This window comes from Cannabis sativa, chromosome 6 (genome assembly GCF_029168945.1).
Source record: "Cannabis sativa cultivar Pink pepper isolate KNU-18-1 chromosome 6, ASM2916894v1, whole genome shotgun sequence".
In the NCBI taxonomy this organism is placed as follows: Eukaryota; Viridiplantae; Streptophyta; class Magnoliopsida; order Rosales; family Cannabaceae; genus Cannabis; species Cannabis sativa.
In genome coordinates this window covers 72,678,116-72,691,530 of record NC_083606.1, presented here as the reverse complement: position 1 = coordinate 72,691,530, position 13,415 = coordinate 72,678,116, and the positions used below count along the sequence as shown (strand labels likewise).

The window sequence follows — 13,415 nt, the reverse complement described above, 5'->3', positions numbered from 1 at the left end:
TCTATTGAAACCTCGTAAATACACATGGTCCTTAATCATTGTAATATTCCCTTTAGATACATTACAACAATCTACACACGGACAATGAATACGATCGTGATTTGTAGAATTCTTTAAGGCAAACTCTAAAAATGCATCGAACCCTACTTGAAATCGCAGTGTGTCTCTCTCCTCACGCATCCATGATTTATCCATAACAAAAATCCTATCCAAAAAAATTCAGTATTTAGTAACTAATTATAGCTAGTTACTAATTACACAATGTAACTAATTAAGTTTCTCACAATTTATTCATATTAATTTATAAATGACTTAAATTCTCGTTTTAGATTAGTTCATATTATTAGGTTGTTTTGTTGATTAGAATGTTGGTAAAATGTTAAATATTTTTAATAAATAAAATTGAGGGGAAATTTTTTTGGTAAAGCAATAAGGATATTAACTAATATTTTCCCCTTTTAATTAACTTTTGCTCTTTATTTTCTTTGAAAAATAAAAATCCACATTGAACCTCTCAAATGAAAGAAAAAAAAATAAAAAAAGAAGGATTTTATATGTTTATTTTGTTAATGTATTTAGTAACTAATTATATCTAGTTACTAATTACACAATGTAACTAACTAAGTTTTTCACACAATTTATTCATATTAATTTATAAATTACTCAAATTTTCGTTTTAGATTAGTTCATGTTATTAGGTTGTTTAGTTGATTAGAATGTTGGTAAAATTAAAAAGTTTACATAAATGTGAATATTATTATTTTTTATGTGACCTAACTTCTTATTACTATGTTATAATTAACTAGTTATTTGTATTATGTAAATATTATGAATGGTTTTAGTAAGATTTATCCTAATTCTATCGAAATTTCGGCAGCATAACGGCTGTAATTGGACGTTCCTAAAAATTTTACAAGTGCCTAAAATAACAAACAAAACAGATAAACAATACAAAATTAATCCACCCATCCGACCGCAGTACATGTATTCGCAGAACCTACTTCACTACGGATGAATATTTAAGATATTCAAACTCAACTAACATGCATTGATAATTAATTATATATTAAGAAAAAGTTAGTTAAAGTATATACCTATAATTGCAAGCCCAAATACGCTACACACAAAATTATGCCGAACCCCTATAATATAAAGAAATACAACGAAATTACAAAATTAATTATTTCATAACTTATAACTAGTTATAAAAAATTGTAACAAGTTACTTAGTTACTAAATTATACATACATATATATAATCAATTATATCTCACACTATTATCTCAAAAAAATAAAATTATATCACACACTAATTCAATTTTAAAATTTTTATTTCTAAACTAATGAAATCCCTCCAATGTCATTTTATTCACAATAAATATATATTGCAAAAAATATATAAAATACAATTACAAAATTTATTTCCATAAAAAATATACACACACTATATACACACACAATATATACACACATTATATACAAATATTCAATAAAATATACAAATACATATATATACTATACCACTACTACAAAAACACCCTTTAGAGGCGGTTTTTAAGCCCTTTACGTGTCGGTTTTCGCGAAATTCGCTACCGACGCCTATCAGGGCGACGCTAAAGGGTTTATATGAACCGACGCCATATATACCCCTATGGCGTCGGTTATTGGCTAGGAACCGACGCCATAGGGGTATATATGGCGTCGGTTCCTAGCCAATAACCGACGCCATAGGGGTTGTAGGAACCGACGCCAAAAGTGAGCAGATTTCAGTTTTTTTCATTTTTTTTAATTTAATTATATAATTTTAATTTTATATTTATTAATTTATATATTATTATATTTAATTTAAATTACATATTTATTTAAATTTTAAATTACATATTTATTTAATTTAATTATATATTAATTACATTTTAAATTAAATAGTAATTAAATTTGGGTAAAAACATAATTTGATTTCATAAAAATAATTAAATATTACACAAACATGTAAAATTAGTTAAAAATATTAATAAGTTAATAAATCTAATTACAAGTTAATCTATAAAAATTACATAATGAAGAAAAATTCTTCGACCTTTGAACCTCAATCGTCACCGTGAATCACCGCCATCAATTGTTCGATCCACTTTCGCTGTAGTGGTAACAATTCTGTTTTTGGATCGTATTGCTTCTTACCCCCAAACTGTTAAAAAAATTAAAAATTTATATTAGTTTATGTATATGTATATTATATATTTGTTATTATAAAATTTATATACTATGATCAATAATTAAAACTTACAGCTTTTTGATCTTGTATGTAACGGTTGGGGTTGGCACGTGCGACGATGTCAGTGATATATTTCAAAACATAAAAACCGCATTCTTGGCTTTTAGGTTGTCTTGGACAGTTTGCTTGTGAAATTCCTTGCCACGGGCCAAGATACTGATGTGCGTCCCCTATATACATGAATGCCCTGTTTGGGAAAATTATATTAGCATTTCAATTCGTTAGTTAATTTAAATTCGTTACATAAGAAGTCATTAAATAATTACCTTCCGATCATTTGTTCTATTTCTTCGGGAATTGGGCGGCCTTTTACAGGGTTTAAATGGATAATTTTCCTTGGCGCAACCACCACTAGCGTCCAATGCATCCTAGAAAATTATATTGGAATATAAGTAAGATAGTATAAAAATAATTTGAAGACATAATATAGAAATGAACAATTAGCACTAAAGAATTTAATAAAGTTTACCCGATATTCCAAGGAATAAAGAACATTTGGTGGTTGTTGTTCATTAATGATAACCAATTAGCCAATCGTCTTGCCGCATCGTCAAAAGACTGACTCTGTTCTTCATCGCTGATCCCATGCACTGTGAGAAGCTCTGGGTCGTAAAACTTGAAAATTTTTCTCAGACCGTTGATGCTCTCCCATATGTGCCTGCCAAAAAAAGTGTTAGTGCCTTATAATAATTTAACTATAATTTGATATAAGGTTAATTAGATTAAAGAAGAGTATACATCATTCCAAACAGCATTCCCTGGTTGCCGATGTAGTTACACGTAGCAACCTGCTGCAAATCCTCTCCAGATAAAATGATCTGGGTACGCGGTGCAATGAATCCTCGGGGGACAGAAATTGTGATTATATCACGTTTATCTTTGAGCCTTAGGAATTCATGAATCATCCATTTTAGCGAATTAGGGATCAACGCCATCTTCTCTTCCGTGAACAACTCATCTTCCCGTGCACCACGGCTTTGTGGAGAAAGCATCGGAGCTTTCCCCTTTGACGCATCACGTCTTGAGGGCGGTTGAGCGAGTGGACCCTAAACAAAACAGAACATAATATATATATATCAAATTTTATCTAAATTCTACCGAAATTTCGGCAGCATAACGGTTGTAATTGAATGACCCCAAAAATTTTGAACATGGCTGTATAACGACAAATAACACATATATAACAGTAGTTTGTTCATCCATCCCACCGCAGCACATATATTCGCAGAACCTACTTCACTACGGATGAATATTGAAGATATTCAAACTCCACTAATCATTAATAATTAATTTCAGTTGAGAAGTTACCTCGGTTGTTAAAATTAAGTGTTTAGGCCAAGGAAGGAACATCTGGTACACGTCCCTAACATATCTGAACTCTTCAATTGGGACTGGGATTTCAGCGTCCTCTTGCAGGATTTCCGAAACCATGATCCGAGCATGTGAATCATCGTAATCCTGGCAGTGAACTTTGATCTTACCCACATGCTCGTACAAATACCCTCGGGCCACAATATTGTCGATGTTGTCAGAGCAGAGATGTACTTGCTGATTAAGGGCCGCATGGTCATCAAAATTGTATAGGATACCTTGGTCGTTGAGGGAAATGAACTCCTCAGCATAAATTTGTGGTTGTACCTCATCCTGAGGAGCGTATGGTTGTGGAACATACGCCTCACCAGCCACCTCTCCTTCTTCCTCTTGTTCGGCAGCGTTCCTCTGCTGCTTAAGGGATTGGACTTCGGCTTTTAATTGTTCAATCTCCTTCGCTTGCCGAGCCACAACATCAGACACTTCCCTTTTCTTCCTGCCGAACAGTTGAGATGCCCTGGTCAGGAACCTACAAATCATAAAATGCAAATTAGCAACGATTTCATTTGTGTAACTAAATAAATAACATTTGAAGTAATAGCATACCCAGCAGCCCTGACACGTCCAGGATGCTCTGGTGTCCCGAGCGATTGCGTGAGGATATCGTTTTGGCCCTGCACCTGAATTTGTCCCTGACTAAGCTTCTCCTCTAATTGAGCCTAATGCACGCATATATTCAAGCAATTAGTATATGAATTATATACACTAACTCATGAGTAGAACTCAATTAAGGATTAATATATACTTACTATCTTCTCGGCAATTTCCTTGTCGTAATCAGTGACAAGTTTTCTACTCTTGGTGCGAGATTTAATCCAAACACGGTGGCGGGGAGGATCTGCAACTTCGAGGTCCTTTTTCTACATAACGTTATAACAATGAAATGAGTACCAATTAAATTGTATAGCACATTATAGCACATTAAATTTTTAGTATTACTTACCACAGCTTCCCGTACGTTCACCATTCCACTCCGACCACTTCGATGTCTGGATTGAATTTTTGAGGAACGTTCACGTTGCACCTTACTCAATTCCTACAATGCCAAAAAAATACATTAGATACATGTACTTGTATTTAAGAGTTTATCTTAGTGTTAATATAATTAGCGTACCAGAAATTCAGGAGTTAGTCGACTTTCAACAAATTTGCACCAATCAGCAGCGTCGATCTCCGGGTGCTTTTCAGGGACTTGTGCCAGTCGTCCCAGATCATTCTCTTTCAACGCGGGCATTATGATGTCTTTTGTCATCCTATTCTTGAAGTCTTTCATTAACTTCCCAGCTAGGATGAGACAATCATGTTTGAAGGTGTCCGGCACAATGAACCCCGTCTATTTTGAAGGAAAACAAACACGGTTAGAGTCAACATTTGGAGTAATAGAAAAACAAATCAAAATTCTAACAAATAATAGCTTACCTGAATGTCTTTCCAAACTTTATTTTTCAGAGTCTGGTTGACTTCTTTCCAATTTTTATAAGCCAACCCTATTGTCTGCCGACATCTGACTCCCAGAGTGGATACGAGCTTCGCGTAGCTTTTTCCACAGTATTGACCTTTATCATTAACTTCGAGGGCCACTCTTTTGCCCTGATCCATTAGTTTGGATATTTCATTCATTTGCGTCGGCCCTCGTGTAGGTATTGTGGTTGGACACTCATTTTCTGCTCCCGAATCAGATCCTGATTCCGAGTTCGCCATGTCTACACCATTAACAAACAAACTTCAAAGTTAGCTATATATATAACAAGTAGTGTATATGAAATATTAAAAGCATAAACAATATGTTAATGATTTAGGAGCATTCACAACCACAATATAAAGTAAGCTATATATCAAGTCATTCCCGAGTTGGAGTATGTTAATGGAAGTAAGTCTCGTTCGATTTCTTTGGGTTTCTATTTTAGGTTAACAGAACAATGAATCAATGATTTAAGCATAAGAAATGTGTTTTTTGCTTTAATTTACTTTTATTATTTTTATCTGTTATTGCATTTGTATTCTTCTTCCATAATTAAGTAACTTTTTTTTTATTACTATTATTATGTGTAATGATGAATGACTTTTAGCTTAAGGATTGTGATTTTAGTAAAGTGTTAAACATGTTGTGGACCATGTAGCTAATCATTACAATGGTCATCAATTATACCCAAAAAGAAGATGATTGAAATGATATTGGGATTTATTTTTATTTTTTTTATTAGTTATGGCAAAGATGAATTTTTGGGCATGTTTGATTCCAATTTTGAAAGAAATTTTAAAATTAAGGTCACCATTTTCACTAGATTAGTAAGCTAACATAACAAATGGTTAGATTATTTTTTAGTGACCTAACATCTTATTACTATGTTATAGCTAATTAGTTCTTTGGGTGATGTAAATATTAATATTTTTTTAGTAAGATTTATCCTAATTCTACCGAAATTTCGGCAGCACAACGGCTGTAATTGGACGTTCCCAAAAATTTTAAAAGTGCCTAAAATAACAAACAAAACAGATAACCAATACAAAATTTATCCACCCATCCGACCGCAGTACATGTATTCGCAGAACCTACTTCACTACGGATGAATATTTAAGATATTCAAACTCAACTAACATGCATTGATAATTAATTATATAATAAGAAAAAGTTAGTTAAAGTATATACCTATCAATGCAAGCTCAAATACACTACACACAAAATTATACCGAACCTACAATATAAACAAATACAACGAAATTGCAAAAATAATTATTTCATTACTTATAACTAGTTATTAAAAATAGTAACAAGTTACTTAGTTACTAAATTATACATACATATATATATAATCAATTATATCTCACACTATTATCTCAAAAAAAAATTATTTCCCACACTAATTTAATTTTAAAATTTTTATTTCTAAACTATACACACACTAATATACACACATTATATACACACATATTCAATAAAATATAAAATTACATATATATACTATATGTTGAGCTTTAAATTTTTACCTAATAACCGCAATCCGACGAGTAATTCCGTAAAAAATCCAGGCACTATACACATACAACACAACAATATTACCATTAAAATTAAAAAACCCAAAAAATAATTTACAAAAACTAAAAATAAAACAATGTACATTATAAAAATGAATAGAAACTATATTTATACCTTAAAAGAGGTTGAGATTCAATGTTTTCTCAACAAAAAATGGTGGCCGGAGTTATACCCACTATTTTTGTATAGGTTCGGATGACAGTGAAATAGGGAAAAAAATTAAAACTTTTTGGGTGTATAGGATTAAGTATCGAAAATAGAAGATTTTGCAACAAAAATGGGCTCAAATGGTTGAGAAATGGGGGAGAAATGGGTGGTGGAGGCGGTGGTCGGCGAGGGTTTTTCGTCTCTGCAGCTGGGTGCTGGTTTGGCTTTGGCTGGGTTTGGTCGAGTGAGGAAGAAAGCTGAGTCGAAGGGGTAGTTTTATAGCCCTATGCCGTCGGTTCCTTTATAGGAACCGACGGCATGTGGTACACGTGTCAGCAAACACGTGTACCCTATGCCGTCGGTTCCTATAAAGGAACCGACGGCATAGGGCTAAACCTAAAAAAAAAAAAAAATTATTTCCCAACCGCCTCTAAATGGTATAATGCAATTTTATACCTACGGTTTTTATCAAAAAAACCGCCTCTAAATGTCAATTTCGAAAAAAACGGGTATTTTCACACCCTTTAGCTTCCCTTTTTATAAGTGGGAGTGAAAAAACAGCCTCTAAAGGCCAAGATTGTAGTAGTGTACATTGAGGTATAAATTATTACCTAATAACCGCAATCCGACAACCACCGTAAAAAATCCCGGCACTATACACATAAAACACAATAATATTACTAATAAAATAAAAAAACTCAAATAATAATTTACAAAAACAAAAAATAAAACAATATACATAATACAATAAGAATAGAAGCAATATTTATACCTTAAACGAGGTTGAGATTCAAAGATTTCTCAAGAAAAATGGGTGGCCGGATTTCACACCCAAACCTTACTATTTGGGTTCGGATGACACTCAAAGAGGGTAAAAAATCAAAACTTTTTAGGTGTATGTTATTAAGTATCGAAAATGGAGGATTTTAAAAAAAAAATGGGCTGAAATGGTTGAGAAATGGGGGAGATAGGGTGGGGAGAAGGTGGGTCGGCGAGGGTTTGGGCTGGATGTTTTTCTCTCTGGTTTTTGCTGGGTGTTGAGTGAAATGAAGGAGGAAGACGAAGCCATAGGGTATATACAGAGGTCGACCCTATGGCGTCGGTTCCTTCATAGGAACCGACGACATAGGGTACACGTGTCAGGATATCATGTACCCTATGCCGTCGGTTCCTATGCAGGAACCGACGCCATAGGGTATTTCAGAAAAAAAAAATAAAAATTAATTTCCAACCGCCTCTAAATGGTATAATGCAATTTTATACCTACGGTTTTTATCAAAAAACCGCCTCTAAATGTCAATTTCGAACATAGCGGGTATTTTCACACCCTTTAGCTTCCCTTTTTATAAATGGGGTTGAAAAAACTGCCTCTAAAGGCTAACATTGTAGTACTAAAATCTAGGTTTTCAAGTTTGGTGTGTTTAGACAATAGTGGCGTGACATTTTTATGTATGGTTGGTATTTTTTGTTATGAGGTAATTGTTTCTATATATATATTTTTAGGGGTTTTTTCATTAGTGTACAACAAAAACAATTATATTACAAAAAATGTGCAAAAAAATACAATTTTAAAAATGTGCACATTTGAAAATATATTTACAAAAATTCATACATATTTTTAATTAAATTATAATAGATATATTAATGATTCAACTTTCTATATTTAGATTTGTATAACTATTTTTTATGACTAATTGATATGGTATTAATGAGTAAGCCTACTAATTAACAAAATTTATATATTAATAATTAAAAAACATAATAAGATTCTAATTATAAACAATAATATTTAAAATATACAGATGTAATATTTTAAATATAAGATAAAAAAAATAATTAACGATTAAAAATAATAAACAGTTTTAAATTAATAATAAAAAGTGAAAAAAATACATTAAAAAAATAAACAAAAACAACCCATCAAGTTTAATAAAAACATATATAAATTAAAAAAAATACTAAAAATAAATAAACAATATTAAAAAATATTACAACACGATACACAACAAAACATAATAAAAAAACCACAAAACAACAAAAGAAAAAAAAACAACTAACAAAGATAAAAATACCAAAGAAATGACATTTATAGATGGAGCATGAATAATTCTTCCACCAAAAAAAAATACATTAAAAAAATAAACAAAAACAACCCATCAAGATTAACAAAAACATATATAAATTTTTTTTAAAAAAAAAAAAAACACTAAAAACAAATAAACAATATTAAAAAAATATTACAATGCAATACACAACAAAACATAATAAGAAACACCACAAAAAAAAAAACAAAAGAAAAAAAACAACTAACAAAGATAAAAATACCAAAAAAAAAAAGACCTTTATAGATGGAGCATGAATAATTCTTCCACCAAAAAAATACATTAAAAAAATAAACAAAAACAACCCATCAAATTTAACAAAAACATATATAAATTTTTTTAAAAAAAAAAACACTAAAAACATATAAGCAATATTAAAAAATATTACAATACTATACACAACAAAACATAATAAGAAAATAGTTATACAAATAGTTATACAAATCTAAATATAGAAAGTTAAATCATTAATATATCTATTATAATAATTAAGAATTTGTATGAAATTTTGTAAATATGTTTTTAAATATGTGCATTTTTAAAATTGTGTTTTTTTGCACATTTTTTGTAATTATTTAAAAGAATGTATACATTTATGTAAAATGCCCATATTTTTATGTGCATATATATACCTAAAAAAAATATTCGTTAATGAAAAAGGTGAAAAGAAAATATTTAAAATTAAAGAAAGACAATTGTGAAGACAAAAATAATAAAAATCATAATTCATGAATATATATTAGATATAATTTGATGAATATATATATATTTAAGTGTTAATTTCACAAATGCACAAAAATAACAAAAATACGGTTTCACAGAATTTTAAATATTTTTACGATTTTTTTGATTTTATTTACATAAAATACAGTCTTTTTATGTTAAAATTTTGTTCATTTGTTGTTAATTTTTTGTTATATGTATGTTATTTTTTGTTGTTTTTTTATGTTATTTTCATGTTACTTTTATGTTGTTTTCTTGTTGATTTTATGTTGTTTTCGTGTTATTTTTTGGAAAACCGTAAAAATATAGAAAAAAAAAAAAAAAAAAAAAAACATTCTTTGAACGTAAAAATGAAAATATTTTATAAAAAATAGTACCTTATGTAATTATTCAAATATTCAACAACTATAAAATAAGTAAGGTGTAAGACAAAGAATAGAATTTGTAACGAAAAATACTACTTTTCGTTGCTTCCTTTCTTGATTAATTAAATAAACGAATAGGAAATAATAAACAAGAAATAATATCAATTTTTCAAATAAGAAAAGTAAAGAATTTCAATACATTCATCATAATTATATCTTGTTTATTTTTTGAATGTGAGGTAAGAATTGTACTTATCGTGTTAAAGTAAATAAACTTGTGGATTAGGTTATAAGCAACTCAATTGATCATCTATATATAGATATATGCTTCTTAAAGTTTTTTTAAACAATCATACAAAATTTGCCCCTAGCCCAAAAAACCAAAAATAATCCAACTTCATAGACCAATAATGTCTCGTAAAATTCAACATTTTAGTCACAAATATTTGTTGAATCAACTTGATGACATACGAGATGTGTACACAGAAGACAGTATAATCCCTTGCAAGTTATGCGAGCTTCTAATTGAGGATAACCAAAAATGCTACGATTGCAGCGAAGGATGTATCTATGCCCTCCACAAAGTATGCGCTGAGTTTCCGCAATACCTTGACCATGTGTTGCACCCTAAACATGGTCATTTGACACTTCAGAAGAGATCCCCTAACGACACTAGTAAGTGTTATTATTGTGAGAATTCCTTCCAAAGCCAAGAAACTCTTGCCTACATATGCACTCAATGCTCTCTCCACATCCATACCACATGCGCTTTAATTCCTATACCCACCTTAATAAGTGACAACGATAAAGATACCAAAGTTCAATATCTCTGCCATCAACATCCAATGTCATTGGTCGAGCATGATCAGTCAAAGGATCAAGCTCAATGTTTTGTGTGTCAATCAATTTGGTCGGGTTTAGCCTATTCCTGCTCCTCTCTTGGTTGTAAGAATTTTCTTGATTATTCTTGTGCAAATTTTCAATCAAAAATTAATCAACATCCTTTTCATTCACACCATCCTCTAATACTTCAATTCAGTAAGCCTAGATCTTGCAATTTATGTTGCAAGAAAGATTGTAGGCTTATTTTCAGGTGTGACAAGAGTGGGTGTAATTTTAATTTGTGCACGAATTGTGTTGTTCCTAACACAATGATAAGATGTCAAAGTCATGACCATTTACTATGCTTTGTGGAGAAAGCATCTTACGAAGGTAGTTGTTATGCTTGTCAAAAATCGTATACACAATTGAGTGGTCACCATGTTCCTAACGAAGTTAATCGAACTCAACATTTATTATTTCGTTGTATGGAATGTGTTGGATTAAACCTCCACTTACACTGATATTAAGTCTAAATACAACTTGAACACAAAGGACAGAAAGGAAATACATGCAAAATCCCTAAGTTGACCTTCGGTCTCTAATAAACCTAACAGAAAGTAGTTAGAGTGGATTTGGTTAAATCCACTTCTAACTACGTTCTGTAACTAACTAACTAATACATTCAGAAGAAAAAATTAAAACCCTAGATCTATATATACCTCAAGCAACAACCAGATCTGTGTGGTTGAGTGAGTTCTTCAAGATCCTGGGTAAGAAGACTTGAAGAAGGAAGAATCCAAGCTCGTACATGCACAGAAACACACAGAGAGTTAGATCTAGAGAGAGAGAGGGATTAAATACTAAATACATGTATTAAAAGAAGATTACCAGTCTGAAATTGTTACCTGTGACTTGGAATCTTCATTGTTGTATGTTTGAAACATCTTGATAGTGGAATCGAGCTCTCAAATTCGAGGAGCAGCTCAAACGGAGACGTAGCCAATTTTATTGGTGAACTTCGGGAAATTTCTGGTGTTTTCTATCCCTAATCTATTCCTATTTGTGTGTGTGGGTGTGTACAGATCAGATCATTGTAGATCTGATCTGTGTAGTGTGTTTGGGGCTTGATTTTCTGGGTAGATTGAAACCTAGCTTCGAGTTTCTCAGAGAGAAACTCTCTGCTAGGGTTTCGAAGAGAAGACAGAGAAAGAGAGAAAGTGGCTGAGAAGATTCTCGAGCCTTGGGTTTTGTTCAAATACAAAACGCTGTCGTTTTGGGTTCTCTGACTTTGAAAAGTCTTTGAACAGGGAAAGGTCGAAATTGACCTTATATTTGATTAGTTTTGTTTGTTGGTGTAGGGGGTAAGATAGTAAAATTCTATCTTAAAATTCCTACAATGGTATCAGAGCTTGGTTAAAGCTGGAAAAGATCAACACTCAAACTAATCAAGAAGGAAGGAAAAACTCAAGCAAGAAAGCAAGAAACTCAACCAAGAAATTCAAGAACTTAACCAGATCAACTTGAAATCTTTAACAAAGGATTTCTGGGACACATTATAATTATCTTTACAATTGAATTGCCTATTATTATCTATTTCATCTGATTTTACTTAACTTCATTAATTATGAGCAATTTAAAGGTTGACATTGACAAATTTGATGGTTCTGGTGATTATAGGATTTGGAGGAGAAAGATTAAGTCACTCTTGGCTCAACAGAAAATATTGAGAGTACTTAATGACCCTATAGAATGGCCAGAAGGGACTACCAAGATTCAACAAGAAGAATACTTGGAAACTGCTACTGGTATCATGATATTTAACTTATCAGATGCCATTATCAGACTAATTGACAAGGAAGAAACCCCTGCCCAGATTTGGAAGAAACTGGAAGAACAGTTTCAACAGAAATCCCTAACCAACAAGATTTTCTTGAAGGAAAGGATTTTTGGGTTTAAAATGAGTTCATCCAAATCTCTTGATCAAAATTTGGATGAATTCTTAAGGATGCATATTGAACTTGCAAATTCTGGGGAAAATGAGGCACTAAGTGATGAAAACCAGGCCATTATTATCCTAAATTCATTACCTGAATCCTACAGAGAAGTCAAGACTGCTATTAAGTATGGAAGGACATCTATAACCCTAGAGGAGGTGATCTCTGCACTCAAATCTAAAGACTTAGAAATGAGGACAGAGAAAGGTGGACACTCTAATGGTGAAGTCAACCTGAGTAGGGGCAGACCAGGTCCAAGAAAACCTTGGAATAATAGAGGTAGAAGCCAAGGCAGAGGTTCAAACAAACAGGGAAGTTTTCAAAGAGGCAGATCAAGTTCTAACCCTAGAAACTCTGATGAAACTAATGGGTGTTACAACTGTGGTAAACCTAGTCATTTCAAAAGAGATTGTTATTTCTTGAAAAGAAATAACAAACAAAAACCACATGGACAGGGAGATTCTAAATATTCTAACTCTAAACCTAAATCTGATATGCATGATGCTAATATTACTGATGGTTATGAAAGTGGTGAAGTGTACCAAGTTGGACCATCCATCAAAGATGAATGGATCCTTGACTC

At 31.6% G+C, this 13,415-nt stretch overlaps 1 protein-coding gene across 1 annotated transcript; it reads right to left on the bottom strand.

Annotated features, from left to right (window-relative positions):
- Positions 1-1,655: 1,655 nt before the first annotated feature.
- LOC133038937 (uncharacterized) lies at positions 1,656-6,646 on the bottom strand. Its single transcript, XM_061117620.1, has 11 exons — positions 5,062-6,646; positions 4,757-4,975; positions 4,586-4,678; positions 4,392-4,502; positions 4,189-4,301; positions 3,580-4,111; positions 3,010-3,317; positions 2,741-2,929; positions 2,538-2,639; positions 2,284-2,458; positions 1,656-2,184 (listed from the first exon to the last, which is right to left on the bottom strand). The coding sequence occupies exons 1-11, from the start codon at positions 5,341-5,343 to the stop codon at positions 2,086-2,088; spliced, it is 2,223 nt and encodes a 740-aa protein (XP_060973603.1). The 5' UTR covers positions 5,344-6,646; the 3' UTR covers positions 1,656-2,085.
- Between the last annotated feature and the right edge of the window lie 6,769 nt (positions 6,647-13,415).